Source organism: Mus caroli, unplaced genomic scaffold, assembly GCF_978045245.1.
Source record: "Mus caroli unplaced genomic scaffold, Mus_caroli_1 scaffold_7, whole genome shotgun sequence".
NCBI classification, from domain to species: domain Eukaryota; kingdom Metazoa; phylum Chordata; class Mammalia; order Rodentia; family Muridae; genus Mus; species Mus caroli.
Genome location: NW_028227262.1, coordinates 141,164,192 through 141,185,073, shown reverse-complemented (window position 1 = coordinate 141,185,073; position 20,882 = coordinate 141,164,192). Strand labels below are relative to the sequence as shown.

Sequence of the window (20,882 nt, the reverse complement as noted above, 5' to 3'; positions counted from 1 at the left end):
ATCTGCTCTGTGCCTTCTGGAGTCAGCTCTTCTCACACTAGAGATGAAGAGGGGGAAGCAATGACAAGCTACCATGATGGACAGCTGAGAGGAGTGATGCCTCGAGTCAAGGTCACAGCCAGGGCTAGAGATTGCAGGGATAGCACCTTAAATTTCATGTGAAATGTCTGCTCTCAATGAGACTCACCTGGGAACAGTGGGCTAGGCAATGATTTCTGACTCCAGGCTAAATTGGCTGAGTCTTATTAAGGATTATCCTCAATTAGTTAACCAAAATAGTTTCTTCCTTTCTTAGATTGCTTTGTCAAGCAATAGTAAAAGTAATATAGACAGGCTTGTAATGTATAAGAAATAAAAACAGAAATACATTTAGATTGCAAGTCTGAATTTTAAAGTATTATGACATGGAAATAGATAAAATGGTCAAAGATAATCATGCAAATGAGAGATAAGGAAGGATGAAGTTAAAACAAATAAGGCAGACCACAGACTGATAACCGATGAGTGTAAATCAACAATGTATAGGATTTTAGGATAAGTAAACAGTAGACTATGGTGTATGCTTCAAAAGCAATCATTCCCAAATCCTCAGGGTGTAACAAAGTTAGGGATGTAGTTTCAGGGAACAAACTTCTCATATTCCCAGTAGACTGTCAAGGGAGTGGAAAGAAAATCCAGAACGATTCTGTATACAATGAGAATCCTACGTTGTCAAAGTTTTGTATCTACTGTTAAATAACTACAATATGACTATACAGCAAGGATATATATATATATATGCAACCCTCTAGGTACCTACCAGGCGTTCCTGAATTTTGTCTACAAGTGTTGGGTCACTCAATAGTAGAACGGGTTCATTGGAAGAATCTCCAGATATCAAACGAAGTTTGGCTTCATTGACCACAGTGGAAAGTCCAACAGTGATAAATGATATTCCCAAAATTCTAGCATCTTCAGAAATACTTTGGACATCTGGACTCTTGGGATGATCGATGCCATCAGTCATCAGCAAAGCCACCTTCACGCCATCTTTACGCCCTTCTCTTTTAAGTAGCCTTGTGGCATTGGAGATGGCATAATAAGAAAAGGTACCTTGCCCAATTAAATTCAAAGACTTGACCCGCTGCTTAAATGTCCGGAGATCCTTCCAAGAAGACAAGGGTGGATCAATCTGGACCGAGCTGCTAAACTGAAGGGCTGCCAGCTTGATGTCATACTTTAATGAACGGCCAGGAGTCAACTGGAAAATCTTCTCACTCAAGCTGTCCACAAAATCTTTCTGATTATCAAAGAGTACAATTTTGGAGCTTTCTGAGCTGTCCAAGATAAAGACAACATCTATGAAGCAAATGGCATCTGAAAGAGAACACAAAGGTTATACCACTTAAAGCATTAAAAAAAGAAAGTGCAGCATATTTTGAAAATTAAACAAATACTAGGCAAAGGCGTCAAAAGGTAAATCAAAAAAAATGTCTGTCTAACGCTTGGGTTACATCATATTAGTACCTTGAAACCAAATGAGAAAATGTGTCTGCATTCATCATAGGAATAGTAACAGCAAAAGAAACTTTTCAAAGTTGAAAATAGAGTTGAACATGAATTCTAGATTGGTTTCTTTTTTTTTAATATATTTTATTACATATTTTCCTCAATTACATTTCCAATGCTATCCCAAAAGTCCCCCATACCCTCCCCCCTCTCCCCCATTTCCCTCCCCACCCATTCCCATTTTTTTTTTTTTTTTTTTTTTTTTGGCCCTGGCGTTCCCCTGTACTGGGGCATATAAAGTTTGTGTGTCCAATGGGCCTCTCTTTCCAGTGATGGCAGACTAGGCCATCTTTCGATACATATGCAGCTAGAGTCAAGAGCTCCAGGGTACTGGTAAGTTCATAATAATGTTCCACCTATGGGGTTGCAGGTCCCTTTAGCTCCTTGGGTACTTTCTCCAGCTCCTCCATTGGGAGCCCTGTGATCCATCCACTAGCTGACTGTGAACATCCACTCCTGTGTTTGCTAGGCCCCGGCATAGTCTCACAAGAGACAGCTATATCAGGGTCCTTTCAGCAAAATCTTGCTAGTGTATGCAATGGTGTCAGCGTTTGGAAGCTGATTATGGGATGGATCCCATAGAGTTGAAAATAGAGTTGAACATGAATTCTAGATCGGTTTCTTAATAGCTGACTTGTCTCTGGCCTTAAATATGTCATTTTAAGTGTTCTGATTTACAATTGAAGTTAAAATGAAATAAAGTGTTCTAAATCTCTAAAATCTAGATATTTAGGGCTTATTAGTACAATGGTATAAGTTTATTAAGCAGAATATCACATGTATAGCTACACATGATTTGCTATTTAAACCAAACACTATTTTAAAATCTTATGTTAGTGATTTCACAGGCTAAAACTAAAACTTTTTTTAAAAAAATACTTTTCTTTTTTTACCCTGGAAGTCATTTTTCCTTGCAAGTGTGTTTGGCTTTGGTCCTTTCTTTCTTTGTCCATACACTGCTTGAGTCATAAAAGCTGGCAAAAGCAGAAGACAGAAGGCAACGTCTCTTCTCCTCATTATGGTAGATGGTAAAAATTCAACTGCCTGGTAACACCTTGAAATGGAAAATTCAGTTATAAATACTTCCATAAAAGGTAATATTTACCTTTTCTCTTTTTTTGAAAATAATTTTCCTCATTTCTTGATTATAGTTTCTCCTCCCTCTATTCCTCCCAGTCCTTCCCCATCTCCCTTCCCACCCAGATCCATCCCCTTTCTGTCTCTCATTAGAAAACAAGAAGGTGGGCTGAAGAGATGACTCAGAGCTTAAGGGCACTGACTGCTCTTCCAGAGGTCCTGAGTTAATTCTCATCAACCATATGGCATTTCATGACCATCTGTAATGGGATCTGATCCCTCTTCTGGTAGGTCTAAAAAGAGTGACAGTCTAAATAAACAAACAAGTCTTTAAAAAAAGAAAGGAAAGGAAAGGAAAGGAAAGGAAAGGAAAGGAAAGGAAAGGAAAAAAGAAAACAAACAGGTTGCTAAGAAATTGTAATGTGATGAAAAAAGAGACCAAGAGAAGGCACAAAAAACCGAGACTCATTTGTACACTCTAGACTCCCATAAAAACACCAGCTGGAAGTCATAATATATACACAAGTTACCTGTCAGGTGAGAGAGAGAGAGAGAATTAATTAATTAATTAAGCATAAATAAATAGTCTCAAGCCTGTAGAGTCAAAAGCTGTGATATGGGCCAACAACATGATAAGTTAAGGAACTTGACACCAATCATGGTGACCTGACTTTGATTCTCTAGGACCCACGTAGTGTAAGAAGAGAACTTCAGAAAACTATCCTCTGACCTTTACACAAACACACACACACACACACACACACATACACACATACACACCATGACTCACTCAAACACACATAGTAAGGAGAGAGGTAACTTCAGAAAGCGATCCTCTGAACTTCACACACACACACACACACACACACACACACACTGACTCACTCAAACACAAACAAGCACACATACACTCACTCACACACATTCACATTTCAAGTAAAACACTCACACTGAGAACTTAGAAACTTTTTAAAGTTTCTAAGCTAAGCAAGTCATGGCACCATGACCAAACATTTCTTAGTAAGCATTCACTTCTATTGAAGTCGTTGTATTTAAGCAGCACTACTTTCTTCCTATATTACAGAGAGCTTGGACTAGGGGATGCCATTGATCAATTTCTCAGTCCCACACTGTTCTGGGACTATGCTTCCATCCCAGTACCTGCTTTATCATTTCCAGATTTCTCAGAGTGAGTTCAGATGACTGCATGTTTGTTATATTCATTTTCATTATAACTGATGCTTAGCAAAGCCAGCTCTTCTTTGGGTCACACAGAACCACTATGTTTTCAGTCTTACTATGATGTGCACACAGCATCAGTGAATCAATCAAGTTAGAATAAAATTCTTCCTCAGCTTTCCATAGTTCCTTTCTCTTTTCTCTTTTCTCTTGCTTTGGAAAGTTTATCTTCATCAGGTTCCACAGTGGAACTGCATATCTAATGAATAAAAATTAATTTGACTACAAAACCCACTAGGTTTGCTTAAAAGCAACTTCCAAGCAAAATGGGAAAAGATCTGAAGTCAGAGGCCTACCCCTTTAACCCAACTATTTTTTTTCTATGTAAACAATGAAAACTCTAATTCTCTATTAAAATTCTCAGTCATCTGTATCAGTTCAATATGCCCAGCTGCACACACAGTGATGTTTAAATCCACAGAATTTCCTGACAAAGGGAGACTGCTATGTTGCTAGCTCAGGAGACCCAAGGGAACAGGAACAAAAGGTTTATTTAGAATTGACAATCTGCGTGTTTTCCGAGTGCTTGCCTCCTTCGGCTGCGTTAACTCCACAAGGTCTGGAAAAGGAATCACATTTCCCTCCTTTTGGCACCTTGCCTTCAGAAAATGTGAACTGGAAATTCACGACCATGATTTTCCCAGACTCTTCAATCGAGGGTGGGAATACACGCGACGGCAGTGATGGGTGATATGGGAGACTGACTGCTTTCAGACAGGCAGATGGATTAAACCCCCCCAAAAAAGCAAAACTGTTAGGTTGGAGATAACGCTACTGCTGGCTTCAGGCCACTGCTTCTTCCTCAAATAGCAGGCAGCAGGAAGCTTATTAACAGAACTTCACTTCGGTGTGAGCAAAGCACCTGTGCTGGCGCATGTGCTGAGAGCAATTGTCTAAATGTCAAGCAAGCTCTCGACCAGGTATACTAAGATCTGAAGACAGTGGGTAGTCAAAGCAAAAACAAAAACTAAACCCCACTAGAACTGGGCTAAGGAAATAGAACATAGAAATGGCACCTCTGTTTTAACCAAGGTGAACAGGAAAGAGCTGTTTCTTTAAATCTGAAGCTTAGTGAAAAGATAAAGTCGTGTAGACACACACAGCTGCTACTGCATTTTCAGAGGGAAAAACAAATCACTAATGTTATACAGGTGTTTTCTCTTTCTTGCACCCACACCAGGAGAAACATCTCAGGCATTCTGGACCTAAGAGACTCGGGGGAAGAAACTCGGGGGAGGATTTTGGAACTATTGGCTTCAAATAATGCTTTATCCTCCCTTAAAACAGAGAACTGAACATGTAGTTTTCTTGCCATAGAGGACTGAACTTAATCCTCATGTGTATAATAGTCACTGATGCCACTCAAGCATGACAATAACCATAATATCTCTGCGTTGTGGTTTCTTCTGAGGCTGTTGATTAGGCACCTGACACAAAGTTTGTTGCTTTCCTGTGGGGTCCGCAGGGAATCCTCTTGGCTTTATTTTTCTTTCTCTAGCTTTTCCATTCTCTTATCTCCCTGACCTCCTGACTCTGTTAGACACTGAGAGCTCACCCACTTCTAACCACTTTCAGAGGATCCTTTTGCTGAGTTCTTAATAGTTCTTAGCTTTTAGAAAGATGTACAAATAATTTAAAGAGATAGAGAGTACAGTTAGTCAAGTGACAGAAATAAAAACCTCTATGTCAATATGGCTATGGCTAAATTTTATTTAAAATGCAGCTCTTTTGACAAATGCTGTATTTTGAAATTTTACCTAAAACTTACTTCAAGTCAATTAACAGGGTCAATACATTCAAGAGACTATATTGTATAATTTTTCAGAAATAAAACAAATTTTAGTAGATTTTAATAATTTTACCTCAGTATTTGCATTTTCCTGGTTTCTACATGAAGACAAAATGATTGGGTACTTTTTATTTAAATTTCTAAATTAGTCAAATGCTAAAATAGCCTAAAATGAATCCTGAATTGTAGAAATCCATTTCAAATTTTTAAAAAGTTCCCCCAAAGATATTAACATTATTGTGCTACAGTTTAGTAGATTGTAAATTTAGAATAAAATTTGCAAAAGGAAAAATTAAATATCTTTAATATTTAGTCTTAAGTTTACATACTTAGCCAGTATTTGTGTTTGTCTAACAATTGGTTTTGAGTCACAGCAGAGGGCAAAGTTTTCAATAAGTTTTCTTCACATGACAAGATTATCAGTTGTTTATCCTTGCACAGTTCCTAGATGGAGTTTAGGGATTAAAACCAAGCAGTTCTGTCTTACCTTAGGAAGTCTGTCAGACAGGAAAGAGAACAGTGCAGCAGATGCCCACAGCCAGGACTATTGCTAAATAGAGTTAGCTATTTGATATTGTTCGGTACTCTGGGAAATAATTGTCTTTGCTTTTGATTTTCTTTTCAATCTCTTATTCTTGTTTACTAGAGTGGTCAGGCATTTGGCCAAGGTGCAAGATCTGGGTGGGATCAGTAAGCAACTTAAAGGAGCAGCGTCCCTTTAGAATAAGTCTGTGTTTGCCAGGCTACTGCTCCGAAAAAGAAAAAACGAAATAAAGAAGAAAGAAAGTGAGCAAATTTTTTACATTGTAAGTGTCGATCGACAATCTGCCTGTGTTTCTTACACTATATCCTTGGTTTGATTCCTGTCTTTCTCTTTGCTAGGGTTTGTTCTCTGAGACACCGGTTAGAATAGCAAGCACTCTGGAGTCATATAAATGACAGCAGACTCAGATTCAAAATCTTTTTAAGAAAATGAGCAGATTAATAATTCTGAAGTTGAATAATGAGCATGTAGCTATTAGTCATTCAACTCTTACTACTTCTGATTCTTGAAAAAAAATTTATAAAAGAAAGTTTAGGTAATATTTAGTCTTACTTGAGTTCTGGCTCTGCCCCTAACCTCTATGAGAGCCTTGCTCTCCTGTGTATGAACTAGGCAGGGCTTCATCTGTTATGATGTTTTCTAACTGTAACTGGGTGAAAACCTAAATAAGTTCTATAACTCTACTGCTTTTAGCTGATTTTAAAAATCACTAACTTTGGAGATGACAGACTCTCCTACTGACTGAAAGTGCTAGAGGTGTCACCACTGACTGGAGCCATCTAGCAGGTTACAACTGTTCTATGAGAAGTTGCACTTCACTATCTTTTCTAGTGACAGTTGTCTTTCCACCTCCCCAGGGGACCATTTTTTCCTGTTCTCGGATTAAAGATACCTTTTAGAATCTGATGGTGCACAACTTTGATCCCAGCACTTTTGAGGCAGAGACAGATGGATTTCTGAGGTTGAGGCCAACCTTGAATGTAAAAGTGTATACCACCATGCCCAGCCAGTACAAGACTTTTTAATAATTCTTACATTTAAAGAAGCCAGGCACACCAGAAGAAGGCTTCAGATCTCATTACAGATGGTTGTGAGCCACCATGTGGTTGCTGGGAATTGAACTCAGGACCTCTGGAAGAGCAGTCAGTGCCCTTAACTAACAAGCCAGAACAACAATATCAACCAACTAGACCGCCCGCCCCCCAGGGCTCCCAGAGACTAAACCAACAATGAAAAAGTACACAAGAAGGGACCCATGGCTCCAGCTGCATGTGTAGCAGAGAATGACCTTGTCTGGCATTGATCGAAAGAGAAGCCCTGGGTCTTGTGAAGGCTTGATGCCCCAGGGTAGGGGAATGATAGAGCTGTGGGAGGGAGTGGGTGGGTGGGGGGAGCACCCTCGTGGAAGCAGGGGGAGGGGTGGTAGAGTGGTGGGTTTTCAGAATTGAAAAGGGATAACATTTGAAACATAAATAAACAAAATAACAAAAAAGAAAGAAAGAAAGAAAGAAAGAAAGAAAGAAAGAAAGAAAGTCAGGATATCTAGTGACCTTGCCAGGATATAGCAGTTTGTACATTAGGAAAAGCAGACCACTTAAGTTTGTAACTGTCTTGGTATCCACCTATCTGGCATACCTCCCTAAAATTCCTATCTGAGCCTTTCACCTTCAGGTACTAAGCAAAATGGATTTTTGCTAGTGAGAGCCCCCATCTTTGGAATGCTGGGTTTCCTAATAGAACTTTTTCCTTGCCTAAATACTTGCCTTCAAGTCAATGGCCTTTTTAAGTAACTGGAAAAGAACTTGGATTTGTCATTATTTATAGTTTTATTTACAGTGGTTGATATTCTGAGATGTCTATCCCAGAAGGGGGTCTTCGCAGCTGGCCCTTTGTCTATTCTTATTTTCTAACTTATGCACTCAGTCTATGGTGAACGGATCTTACTGCTCTACAAATGACAGACACCTCTGTATAGGCTTCCTCTGAGATCCATAACAGCATGATTATTGAGGAAGGTGATATATATGTTGTTAAAATTATTTAAAATAGTTTTCTTACTAATTTCATTAATTATTCTATGTGGGTCTACATGTGATGGGGTTTGTGCGTGCCACAGTATATATTAAGAAGTCAGAAAATAACTTCATAGGATTGGTTCTCTCCTTCTATGTTTTCATGGCTTCTAGGGATAAAACCCAGGCTGTCGAGCTTATGCTACTTTCTAAGATTTTACCTCTGAGCCATATTTCAGATCCTAGAGTTACCATTTTTTTAGGATGGATGACATTTTAACAATATTAATGCAATAACAATATAACAATAACTCAAGATCAGCAAGCATGTGTCAAAGTACTGAGTGTTTCACATACATGTCACCATCTGCACTCCACGGGCATGAACGTCATGGAAGTGGAGAGTGATTGAGTATCTTTTATCCTCCTGATGTGCCTGTCTCCGAGGCTCACTGCTTCTATCTGCTAGCCTAGGTCTAGTCCTGGAGGCTTCTGGCCTGTGTGCCATCTTATCTAGGCCTAGAATGTTTTCATTCTCTGGGACTGACTGTTGAATGAGCTCGCCCTTTCTTGTTCTTTCTGAACTCTGGCTGGCTGGTTCATCTCAGCTCATCTGACTCAGAACTCCTCTCTAAGCTGACTGATTCAATCTGGCTTCTTTCAGTTCCTTCTGAATTGTCCTGCTTGGCCTCATACTAACTCTGGCAATCTGTTCTAATCTTCTGTCTCCTCATTCTCTGGCTTGCTCTGTCTTCACCTGTGTCTAGCTTGTTTTCTCTCTGTCTTTGAACAACTGTCCTTGTAAAACTTCCCCCTCTGGTTTCTACAATGCTCTCTCTTAAGTAGCTTCCCTTTTCTCTTGTTTCTTCTGAGAGTTGGTCATATCTTATCCTGTCAAGTCTTTCTCTGATTTGTTACTCTGTCTGCCACTTAGACTTCACTTTTCAACATGGGTTCTTCCTTCTACTAACTAACTTTGCCTTTATTATTTGGGATTAAAGATGTGTACTAAGGGTGTTTCTGTATTTCAGCCACAGGAATTAAAGATGTGGGCTAAGGCTGTGCTACACACGCAGAAACAGGTTTTTCAGTAAATCACACAGTCTCAGGGCTCACAATGGGATCAAATATCCTGCAACAGTAAAGTAGTGTTTAGCAGAGATTCTCAAGAGCCTTTATGGGTAGAGGTAAGAAAGTTCACATATTTATAAATGACAGCAAGAATAATTTTTGTGGTGACAGAATGACTGCATCATGACTATCAATGTCATTGCCACTCAGGATGCTGCCAACTGGGGGATGTTGAGTTAAGAACAGACTGCATGGCGCTACAGTATTGTTGTTGTTGTTGTTAATTTAGAATTGCATGTGACTCTACAATTATTTCTTGGTGAAAAAATAATTTAAGATGAACAGGAAATAAGGCTTTCAAAATTAAAAGTAAAAGGATGTTTGAAGAGGTGGCTGAGTGAGTACAGAGTGTGTGAATCTGAATTGCATCCCCAGAGTCTCTACAAAGGACATGTCTATACTATCAGTGCAGGACTGGTAGATACAGGAGGATTCCTAGGACACGTTAGCCAGGTAATCTAGCCAATCGGTGAGCTTCAGGTTTAGAGAGAGTCCTTACTTCAAAAACTAAAATAGAATGCAGTTGAGAAAGGCATACAACAGCGAGACTTGGCCTCCACGTGCATGGCTGCATGCACACACGTGTGAATGTGTACATACATGCACATGCAAGAAAAAATAAATAAAAGTCCAGGTTTTGCAGACACTGAGACCATAAAAAGTGTCATTTGGTAGCATTTCTACTGTCATCCTAAACTTAGAGAATGTTAGAACAGTGGGTGGGGAGAAGACTCAATAGATGAAAGTATTTGTTGCACAAGCAGGAAGACCTTCATGCAAATTCTCAGCACCCATGTATCAAAGTCAACCATGTAATCCCAACACATTGAGGAGCAGAGACAGAGGGTCACTGGGTCTTGTTGGCTTTCAAGCCAGCTCCAGGTTCAGTGAGAAACCCTGACTCAGAAGAGTGACAGAACAAGACATCTAACATCCTCTTCTGGACTTCACACTCATGTGATGGCTCATTCATACACTGTTCCCCTCTTTCATACACATATACACAATACATACATACATACAAACATACATACATACACAAGCAGTACTACACATATCATACATACATATATGTGCATACACCATAGACACATATACACATTCATATACCATATATATATATATATATATATATATCACATAATTAAAGATCCTCTGAGCCTCACTTCTAACAACTATCTTATCAAATGAAAGTTCCACGTGAATGTGAATGATTTCTTCATCACCCCCTCACAAAGTAGCTTTTCAAGAAATTCCCTGAGGTTTTCAAGTAACAGTGAAATCTATAGTCAAAACTAGATATTTGCTTTCTTTTCTTGGGAGCTTAGCCACACTTCTCACACTTACATGGCATACATGAGTTAAGGCATGGAACGTTACAATTCACAGGAAATTACAATGCTGTTGCCTTACAAACTCCAGAAAATTCATAAAACCATTTTTAAAAAGCTGGTCACAAATCAGCTGAAAGTTATATCCAAAGAATATGCCTTGGTCAAGAATAATGCATGGCATGGTGCTGTCCAAGTTCCTCTCAGTTTGACCCACCCACCACGCTGCTGATCCAGTGTCAAATAAACCAGAGGCTGTGACTGAAAAGGGAAAAGGCAGTGGTCTCCCTAAACATTTTAGAAAAACTATTAGAAGTTCCATGATAATTTTTTTCCCAGTAGAAAACTTGGTGTGGCCAAACTTCTAACAACTGCTCTAAAGGTCTGAAGCTTCCAGAACTCACTATGCTTCTTGGACCCAAGAATATGGCTTGGGCATTGTCTTGTGCCCTTCTGCAGTAAATTGGAGGAACATCAAGAAAGGATTGGTCCTATTCATCAGCAAAGAGAAAAATTTAAATCCTTCAACTTGGGAAATGGGGCATTGCCTAAGTCTGAAACAGTGGACAGCTTCATCACTAAATTCTGAATGACTTAACCTTTTTCCTTGCCCTCTACTTTCTCTTTTGTTATTGCTATTATTTTTTAAGAAACTTTCTTTTAAGAATAACTTAGATACGTAGCGATTTGACACAATTGTTTTCTTACATAATTACCCCCACTACTCCTTCCTTCATCTTCTGAAATTTGGTTCCCAGCTTGAGTAATTCCCACCACAATATTGTGACTACTAAAATGTCCCTTTTATGGTCCCATCTTCCATGTTGTTTCTTCCCTATCAAAACCAACTACTAGGAAAAATGTTATCTAGAAAAAATGGACAAATCTTCTTTATAATAAATACCAAAAAGAGGAATTTGGATAAATCTTAGGTTTGAAAGATCAGTTTTAACTTGATGGTTCCCTTCACTCAATGGACAGAACTCTTAACGTTTTCTTCCAACAGCACTCACTGAGAAGACCAGATCTGTTAATAACAAGGATTGGTTCCTGCTTTTAAAAAAATTACTAAACCGGGCAGTGGTAGCACATGCCTTTAATCCCAGCACTTGGGAGGCAGAGGCAGGCAGATTTCTGAGTTCAAGGCCAGCCTGGTCTACAGAGTGAGTTTCAGGACAGCCAGGGCTACACAGTGAAACCCTGCCTCAAAAAAGCAAAAACAAAAACAAAACAAAACAAAACAAAAAATACTAATTTTGTGCATATGAACATATATGAAATGAATGTGTGGGTGCTATGTCTGCTGTATTTTATAAGAAAGAGAGGGGGAGAGGGAGGGAGAGAGAGAGAGAGAAAGAAAAAGATATATTTGGTAGAGGTATGGTGAGGTGGAAGGGGGTTCCTCTGCAGGAACATGCAGAGACATCCCTCCCCCCTGAGGTACCAGCCATAGGACAGATACAGTATGGAGTAGAGTTTATTTAGGCCATGGGGAGGGGAGTTGAAGAGGGAGTAGAGACAGAAAGGAAGTGGGGGGGGGGAGTAGAGACAGGCAGGAGAGGAGAGGGAAGGGGAGGGGAGAGGAGAGGAAGGGAGAGGAAGGGAGGGTAAGTCAGGAGCACATGGAAAGAGAGGAGGGAGGGGAATGGGGAGCGAGGGGACCGAGAGGGAAGAGAGTAGGAGAGTAAAAGAATAAGAGAGTGAGCAAGCAGCCCCTTTTGTAGTGAGTCAGACATACCTGGCCATTGCCAGGTAACTGTGAGGCAGAGCCTAAGGAATGCTAACAGTGTCCATGTGTGTGGATGTAGGTGCATGCACACCACACTGCAGATGTAGATGGAAGGAGTAGCTTCCGTGCTTGTTTTCTCCTTCTATCACTGACGCTGGCTTTCCTGCAGTTTCTGGGGATCTGAACTCAGTACCTCACACTTGTCTTGCAAATTCTAGCCTCAGCCCTAAATCCTGCTTTTGATGGAGAAAATATATGCTGATTTTCAATCAGACTTTACTTTCCTGTATTAGTGTTGTTTGTATTATACATTGATGAATTCTTTAATTTCTCAGTACAGGGTATTTAAACTCTTCTTTTTCTATGGAGGGCAAATAACAGTATCAAACCTCAAAGTAGAATGTAAAGACAGACCACACTTAATTTTTTCCATTTCAAGGTTGGTAAAATAGGGAATAATGTTAACGGCCACAGAAGGAGTTAAGCCAAAATCAGAGAGAAAATAAATCTCAGGTCTTTATGCAGGCACCAGCTATCTCTCCCTCTTCCTAAATACCTCTGAGGCTTATACACTCGTACACTGCCCAGGCTCAGGGCAGAGCAAGAGAAGGCATAGTCCGCGTAGTGAGAAATTTACATTTGGAAAATAAGAGTTTCACTTTCGGGCAAGTGGCTTAGGAAAAGCCATCATGGATAAATTCCAGCATGTTATGCTTGACCATCAACACGCCATCTTAGAACTTTCTATTGGTGGAAATTTTTCTCCCCTAGGATTGGGCAGTTTTAACCTACTAGCTGGAGCTTTGATAGTGAGTACATTATTGACAGTCCATGTTACTGATACCTGACCAAAATACAGCCAGCAATAAAGTCAGGGCTCAGCCCTGAAATGATATAGTAAATTCAAGAAACTAGTCAGTGTGTTTAAAGTTCAAAAGAAGATTTTTAAAAGATTTTTAAAACTTGAAAAACGTTAAAATTCCTGGACAATAACATTTTAAGAACACTATGTAGCTTATTGTCCCCCAACTGTGTCTCATGCTGTGTCAGTTCATAACACATATTGTTTTATATAGTTGTTTCCCAAATTAAGGTCATAGAGTCATTTTTAAGTCATTATCAAATGTAATTCTTCCAATATAGTAGCTTTCTTCTTCCAGTTTTTTTTTTTCTTTTTGGTTTTTCGAGACAGGGTTTCTCTGTGTAGCCCTGGCTGTCCTGGCATTCACTTTGTAGACCAGGCTGGCCTTGAACTCAGAAATCCGCCTGCCTTTGCCTCCCGAGTGCTGGGATTAAAGGTGTGAGCCACCATGCCCAGCTTCCAGTTTTTTTTTTTTTAATTAGGTATTTTCTTCATTTACATTTCCAATGCTACCCCAAAAGTCCCCCAAACCCTCCCCTCCCCTCCCCTCCCACTCTCCCCCCCCTCCCCACTCCCACTTCTTGGCCCTGTACTGAGGCATATAAAGTTTGCAAGACCAATGGGCCTCTCTTTCCACTGATGGACTACTAGGTCATCTTCTGATACATATGCAGCTCCGGGGCGGGGGGGGGGGGGGGGAGGGCCACCTATAGGGTTACAGACCCCTTTAGCTCCTTGGGTACTTTCTCTAGCTCCTCCATTGGGGGCCATCCAATAGCTGACTGTGAGCATCCACTTCTGTGTTTGCTAGGCCCCCGGCATAGCCTCGCAAGAGACAGCTATATCAGGGTCCTTTCAGCAAAATCTTGCTAGTGTGTGCAATCTTCTTCCAGTTTTTTAAATACTACATGATGGAGAAATTAGTTGTCAGTAAGCTTTAGCTTACAGTAAAATGAATTTGAGGAAAATTATTATTTTACTATTGGGGTTTTGGAAGCTTTTAATAATATTAAACTGTGCCGGGCGTGGTGGTGCATGCCTTTAATGCCAGCACTCAGGAGGCAGAGGCAAGCAGATTTCTGAGTTCAAGGCCAGCCTGGTCTACAAAGTGAGTTCCAGGACAGCCAGGGCTATACAGAGAAACCCTGTCTTGAAAAAAACCCCAAAAATAAAAATAAAAAATAAAAATAAAAATAAAATAATAATATTAAATTGCATACTAAAGTTAGTTGCTATAATAGTTACTCATGGTTGTATTAAGAACTGTACATTCTGAAACTATACACATGCAACTTTGTTTACTATAATTGGTTTTTATTTATTATTCAGAACCGTACATTCTGAATCTATATATATGCAACTTTGTCCACTATAAGGGTTTTTATTTAAAATTACATATTACATGTTTTGTTAATTGCTCAAAATCAGAAATACCAAATATTAGCACAAATTAGCCAGGACCAATTGTGTCACTTAGTCTTATTGTTTGAAAAAGATATTTGGGCACCACCTTGTGGAACTTTGTAGAAAGTGTCAGAGTCTGGTGTCAACATACTTAAATTGTTCACTGCCTGTGGTGGTGAATGAGTGGAATATAAATCAGTGTCTACAAATTTTCATTTATTTTGTGTACTTGCTGTTTTGCCTGCATGTATGTCTGTGTGAAGGTATTAGATTCCCAGGGACTGGAGTTACAGACAGTAGTGAGCTGCCATGTCGGGGTGCAAATTGAATCTTGGTCTTCTGGAAGCCATCTCTCTAGCCCCCACAAATTTTAGTAGAAGAACAAAGAGATGAATCAAAACGATGCCCAGACTTACTTTTCTATATGAATAGAGAAGCTGGCTAATGAAACATCTGATGAAATTCAAAATTTATGTAAATTAACTTGTTTCTTCCTATGTGAGGCACAGATAGAAAAAATTAAAAAATTAACAAAGTTGATGTAATCTAGTGCAAGAAATAAGCAAGTAAAAAGGCAATGGAAAGGGACTCTAGAGATGACTCAGAAGTTCAGAACAAACCTCAGTTCCATTCCCAGTACCCACAAGTCAGCTCACAACTGCTTGCAACTCCAGTTCCAGGGGAGAGGACACTGCCTTCTAGTCTTCATAGCACAAGGTACCCACATGGTGCACAGACGTATATTTCAAGTAAAACACCCAAAAACATAAAATAATATTATTACTTTAAGGGGAAATGACAAATTTTATGAAAAATGTTTATATAGAGAGACATATTTTATGCTATGTATATATTTTGGGGATACAGTGTGATAATTCAATACATATATGAATATATAGTGACTTGTAATTGGTATCTCATGCCCTTAAATTTTACCACTTAAATTCAAACATTATTTTGAAAAGCAACAAAATTTGAATTATGAAATACTGAAATGTCTAGAGGGAAAGATTTCCACCTATCAAAACTGAAATTGGTTTATATCTCTTACTTTGTATAAAACAAATCAGTTCATAAGCCACCAACAGAAGCATGCATGGGCCGGTTTGTGGCCCTGGCTACGTATGCAGTAGAGGAAGGACTGCCTTATCTGGCCTCTGTGGGAGGGGTAGGATGTGCTCGGTCCTGTGGAGGCTTGATGTCCCAGAGATAGGGCATGCTTGAGTGGTGAAGTGGAAGTGGGTGGGGGGAGCACTCTCTTAGAGGGGGAATGGGGTGGGAGGCTCATGGAGAGGGTACTAGGAAGGGGGACAATATTTGAAATGTGAATAAATAAAATAATTTTTTAAAAATCAGTTCAAAATGTATTCAAGGCTTAACTTAAATATGAAACTCCTAGAAGAAAACACACAACATGCCCTTCAAGAAAATAGTGCAAGCCGGGCGTTGGTGGCGCACGCCTTTAATCCCAGCACTCGGGAGGCAGAGGCAGGCGGATTTCTGAGTTCGAGGCCAGCCTGGTCTACAGAGTGAGTTCCAGGACAGCCAGGGCTACACAGAGAAACCCTGTCTCGAAAAACCAAAAAAAAAAAAAAAAAGAAAAGAAAATAGTGCAGTCAAGATTGTTTTTAGATAGAATACCAATAACCCAAAAAGTATTAACAGATGGGACTACAAAACAAAAAGTTTCTGTACAGCAAAGGAAACAGTCAACAGACTTGACAGACAGATCACAGCATGGGAGGAAATCTTTCCCAGCTACACCTCAGAGGTGGTGCTAATTACAAGAATTTACAAAGAATTGCAGAAATTAAATACCAAGGCAATGAAACCACCAATCAGCAAATGGGCAAATTAACCTAACAGACAGCTTTTAAAAAGAAATACGCATGGCCAACAATTATTTTAAACAGTGTTTAATATTGCTAGCCATCAGAGAAATGTAAATTAATATACTTTGAGGTACCACCTCATCCATGTCAGAGTGACTACCAGCAAATCTGACAACAAATGTTGGAGAGGATGTGGAGAGAAAGGAACTACTACTCACTGTTGGTGGGGGTGCAAAGTAGTACCATCATTGTGAAATTTTATTTGGAGATTTCTCAAAACAACTGAATATAGAACTGCAATATGATGTAGCTACTTCACTCCTGGACATATATCCAAAGAACTCTATGCCCTACCATAGAGATATTTGCACCCCAGGTTTATTGCTGCTAACTAGCATACCTGTCAATGGGATCATATGCAAGATACCACACAATCTGCCATCGGTTGGATATATATATATATATATATATATATATATATATATATATATATATGATATATATATATGGCTCCCTACATTTTTGGATATATATACATATACTTTTTTGGATATATATATACATATACTTTTTTGGATATATATATATATATATACATATATATATGGCTCCCTACTTTCTGACCAACATTCAAATTTCTGGTTCTTAGCTCAAAAAGTTTCTTCACAAAGAATCTTTGCTCTTACAGTTTCTTTTTGCACAGGATGCTTAGATGCTCAGCATGAAGATATTGTCATAGAAAGCTCTCTATTCGTATTTCTTGTCTTCAAGAGGATATCCCTGTCTACACACACACACACTCACTCACAATTAATTTTTTATCATATTTTTATATGATAAGCTGATATGCTTTTGTTTCTTTCTTTTGTTCTACTGGAACATGAATTCAGGGAGCAAGAATTCTATCAGTCTTGTTCAATAATTGGCAAACCTTTACAGTCAAAGAACACATAACTATTTAATGTTTGACAGTTCACAGAGTATTTGTTACAAGTATCAAAACCTACTTTTATAGCACAAAGGCAGCCTCAGACAAATATGTAAGCAAATGGGCACAGTGGTGTTCCAGTAAAAGTCTCTTTAAAATAGACAGCAATTAATAATTGCTCATATTTTCTTAACTGTAGATAGTTTACACATGCTCCAAAGTCTCTCACTCTTCACACGTTGTCCAGAATAGCAGATAATTTCTAGAAATGTTATAAAATGTTATGATATATTTGTAGAGTCTATAATTGAAATTCTGAGGACTATTGTTAGGGACACCCAATCCACTCACTAGATGCCTCCAAATACACTGAAATCCAAGTTAAGGGCATAGTTTAGATTTCAGACTCCAGCTGAGGCAGTTAACTTCTTAAGTTGATTGCTTGCCCCTTATCTTCCTTCCCTGTAACTCTTCTACAATCTATCCTGGATACCAAGTGCATTTAACAAAAGCACAACTTTAATTGAATGACTTTCTGTGCTTTGAAGATAATATGTTCTTTCACCATTAGTGACAAAAGTCCATTTCAAACTAGGATATGCAAAAGCCAGGCCACAGTATTTGTTAAAGTTCACATTTTGACTGGTAATGACAAAGATGTCATTGAGGTTCTGCCTGTCTAAATACAACATGGATTCTGCTGCAGGACAAATACACTGGAAAAGCGAATCTGAGCCTTAACCAATCTAGTTAGCACATTCTTTGCATTTCTCAGCTCTGCCTTGTTTCTTTAAATTCAAACATGTTTCCTGTAACTGGGAGGCACAACTGGCAGCTCCGGATGCACATCAACTCAGTACCAGGGCAAGAAGAAAGAGGGGGGGGGGAAGGAAAGAGAGAGAGGGGGGAAGGAGAGAGAGAGAGAGAGAGAGAGAGAGAGAGAGAGAGAAGAAAGGAAGGAAGGAAAGAAAGAAAGAAGAAAGGAAGGAAAGAAAGAGAGAAAAGAAAAAGAAAGAAGGGAAGGAAGGAGAGAGAGAGAGAGAGAGAGAGAGAGAGAGAGAGAGAGAGAGAAGGAGATCAGAAACCACCTTCTTTGTGATCTGTAGCACAAGAGCCCCAGGATCATGTACGCATTACTAATCCAATACTATGCAGATGAATGGTATATTCTGACCTGTTGTGTCTGGAGACACTGCTTTCCTGGAGTCTTCCATCATCAACTCTTCTGCATAGAACTTGAGCCTTGAAGGCAGGGGTTTGATGAAGACATCCTATTTGGAACTGAGTGCTCCAAAGTCTCTCACTCTCTGCACATTGTCCAGTTGAGGCTGTCTGTGTTAATTCCCATCTACTTCAACAAGTTTCTCTGAAGAGGGAGGGTGGAGTCATGCCAAACGTTATCATGTAGAAAAAATGTTGGCAAGCTTCCCTGTACAGGGATAGAAAGTAAACATTTCAAACTTTGGGGGGAAAATTGCTCTTTGTTGCAATTACTCAACTTGTATGTGGATAACTTTCCATCCTTGTGAGGAGTCTGCTGGTCTCAGTGAACTCTATAGAATAGTTCACAGAAAGAACAAGGGGTTCTTTGTGGCCAAATGCAACATTATTTGCAATAGATATTTACCAGTCAAGGTAGCACTTGAAAGCTAAGGATGTAAGATTACTTTAGAGGCCAGTGTGACATAATGAGTTCCAGGCCAGCTTCAGCTACAGTGTGAGGCCATAGCTAAAACTTCAAAAATAAAGCAAAACAAAGAAATGAAAAATCATACAATATAGATGTGTAATGTACAACATTTGTCAGCAAACTTTCTTCTGTGCCAAACCTGCTGTTCCCTATGGTCTGGAGAATGATCTACAAATAGCCAAACACACAATTTTGAGTGAGTGGCTTTGTTAAGTATCCTGTAATTTAAAGTTAAAGAATAAATAGAAAGAAATGGATATAGATAGATATAGATAGGTAAAAAGATAGATGATAGATAAATGGATGGATGGTAGATAGATGATAGATAAATAGATAGATAATAGATGTGTGTGTGTGTGTGTGTGTGTGTGAGAGAGAGAGAGAGAGAGAGAGAGAGAGAGAGAGACAGACTAGAGAAGCCCATTAGGTTAGCTGGAGTTCCTGATAGAATCCCAAGCAAATTAGCTTTCCCTCTGGTGAGACTTCCAAGTAAAAGGATAAATAATGGCAGAAATGTGGCATAATCAAGTTGGGGGCTTAACAAACATCTAAAAACAAACAAAATAAAAAACAAAAATAAACAAACAAACCCACCCAACAGGGAATTTGTATTTGTCCTCTGTTCTTGCTGATAGAGCTGCCTCTGAATAGATGAATTTCCCACGGCTGAGCTTCTGGCTTCTCTTTCCCACTGCAGGAATTTTTATATTATGGAATAAACAATAGTAACCTCTGTTAGAAATACTCTGCCTTCTGGCTGTTTTCCAGGGCATGGTGTTTTTACTTTTGCACTGTTTTGCTGTTCTCGTTCTTCTTTGCCATAGAGTTAGGGAGCCCAGCTAATCCCTTGACAAGAAGTCTTGAAGATTTGACATAAAAGTGTCTGGGTCTGAAATAGGGAGTGGGCAACACTACTTCTAGAGCTAGTTTCTCAGAGGGTTCAAATGACATGTGACCATTTACCAGTATAAAGTACATTACACGTGCCAAACAGCTATTCTGAAGATAAAGATTAAACAGATCTGAACTATGCCTATTTTTTGGTGGTGGCTGCTTTGGAATACAGTTGAGAAATTGCAACAGAGAAGTCAATATCTAAACTATTAGTCCCCAAATCCTAAACAATTTACTTTCTGACCCTTTACAGGAAAGCTTGCCAATTTCTGTTCTATAGGATAATGCTTGATGTTGGTCAGCTTTCATCAAAGATGCTTCCTCTTGCAGTAGGTGGTAAGTAACATAGAAACTCACAATTGGACTGTGTGAAGATAGTTAGAGACTCTGGAGCACTCAACCCTAAATGGAATGTCTTCATCAAATCCCTCCTCTCAAGGCTCACAGCTCATGTAGAAGAGATGATAACGGATGACTCCAAGGAAACAGTCTTCCACACACAACAGGAGAGACACACATGACAGATCACAGACTGATGGCACACACAAGGTCAACATAGTTTGAAACCAGTCCAAATTCCAGCAGTGGGAAGGGGAAGTGGACATAAGTCCCACCCTAGACCAAGACAGGTTACTCGCAACTGATACCCTCTGGAAGGGGTCATCAGTTTTCTCCAGTGGAATGTCACTGGGGGCATCTAGTCTGCCCCAGGGCAGGAGTAGTGCCAACGTGGACCAGACTCTAACTTTTGTGTGTATGTTAGAGCTTTTTGGTTTGCATTGTTTTGTTTTCTGATGGCTTTATTTTATTTTAATTTTTGTTTTGTTTTGTTTTTCTTTTTTAGAGAGAGACAGAGAGAGGGGGAGATCTGG

At 39.3% G+C, this 20,882-nt stretch overlaps 1 protein-coding gene across 1 annotated transcript in view; it reads right to left on the bottom strand.

The window, feature by feature from the left end:
• Positions 1–18,661, bottom strand: part of Col28a1 (collagen type XXVIII alpha 1 chain) — a 215,723-nt gene extending 197,062 nt beyond the window's left edge. Inside the window, exons 1-3 of the mRNA XM_021165439.3 lie at positions 18,601–18,661; positions 2,442–2,602; positions 800–1,356 (exon numbers count right to left, since the gene is read on the bottom strand). Of these exons, the coding sequence (XP_021021098.1) occupies positions 800–1,356; positions 2,442–2,565 (681 nt within the window). The 5' untranslated portion in view covers positions 2,566–2,602; positions 18,601–18,661. The remainder of the gene's footprint in view (positions 1–799; positions 1,357–2,441; positions 2,603–18,600) is intronic.
• Positions 18,662–20,882: the final 2,221 nt, after the last annotated feature.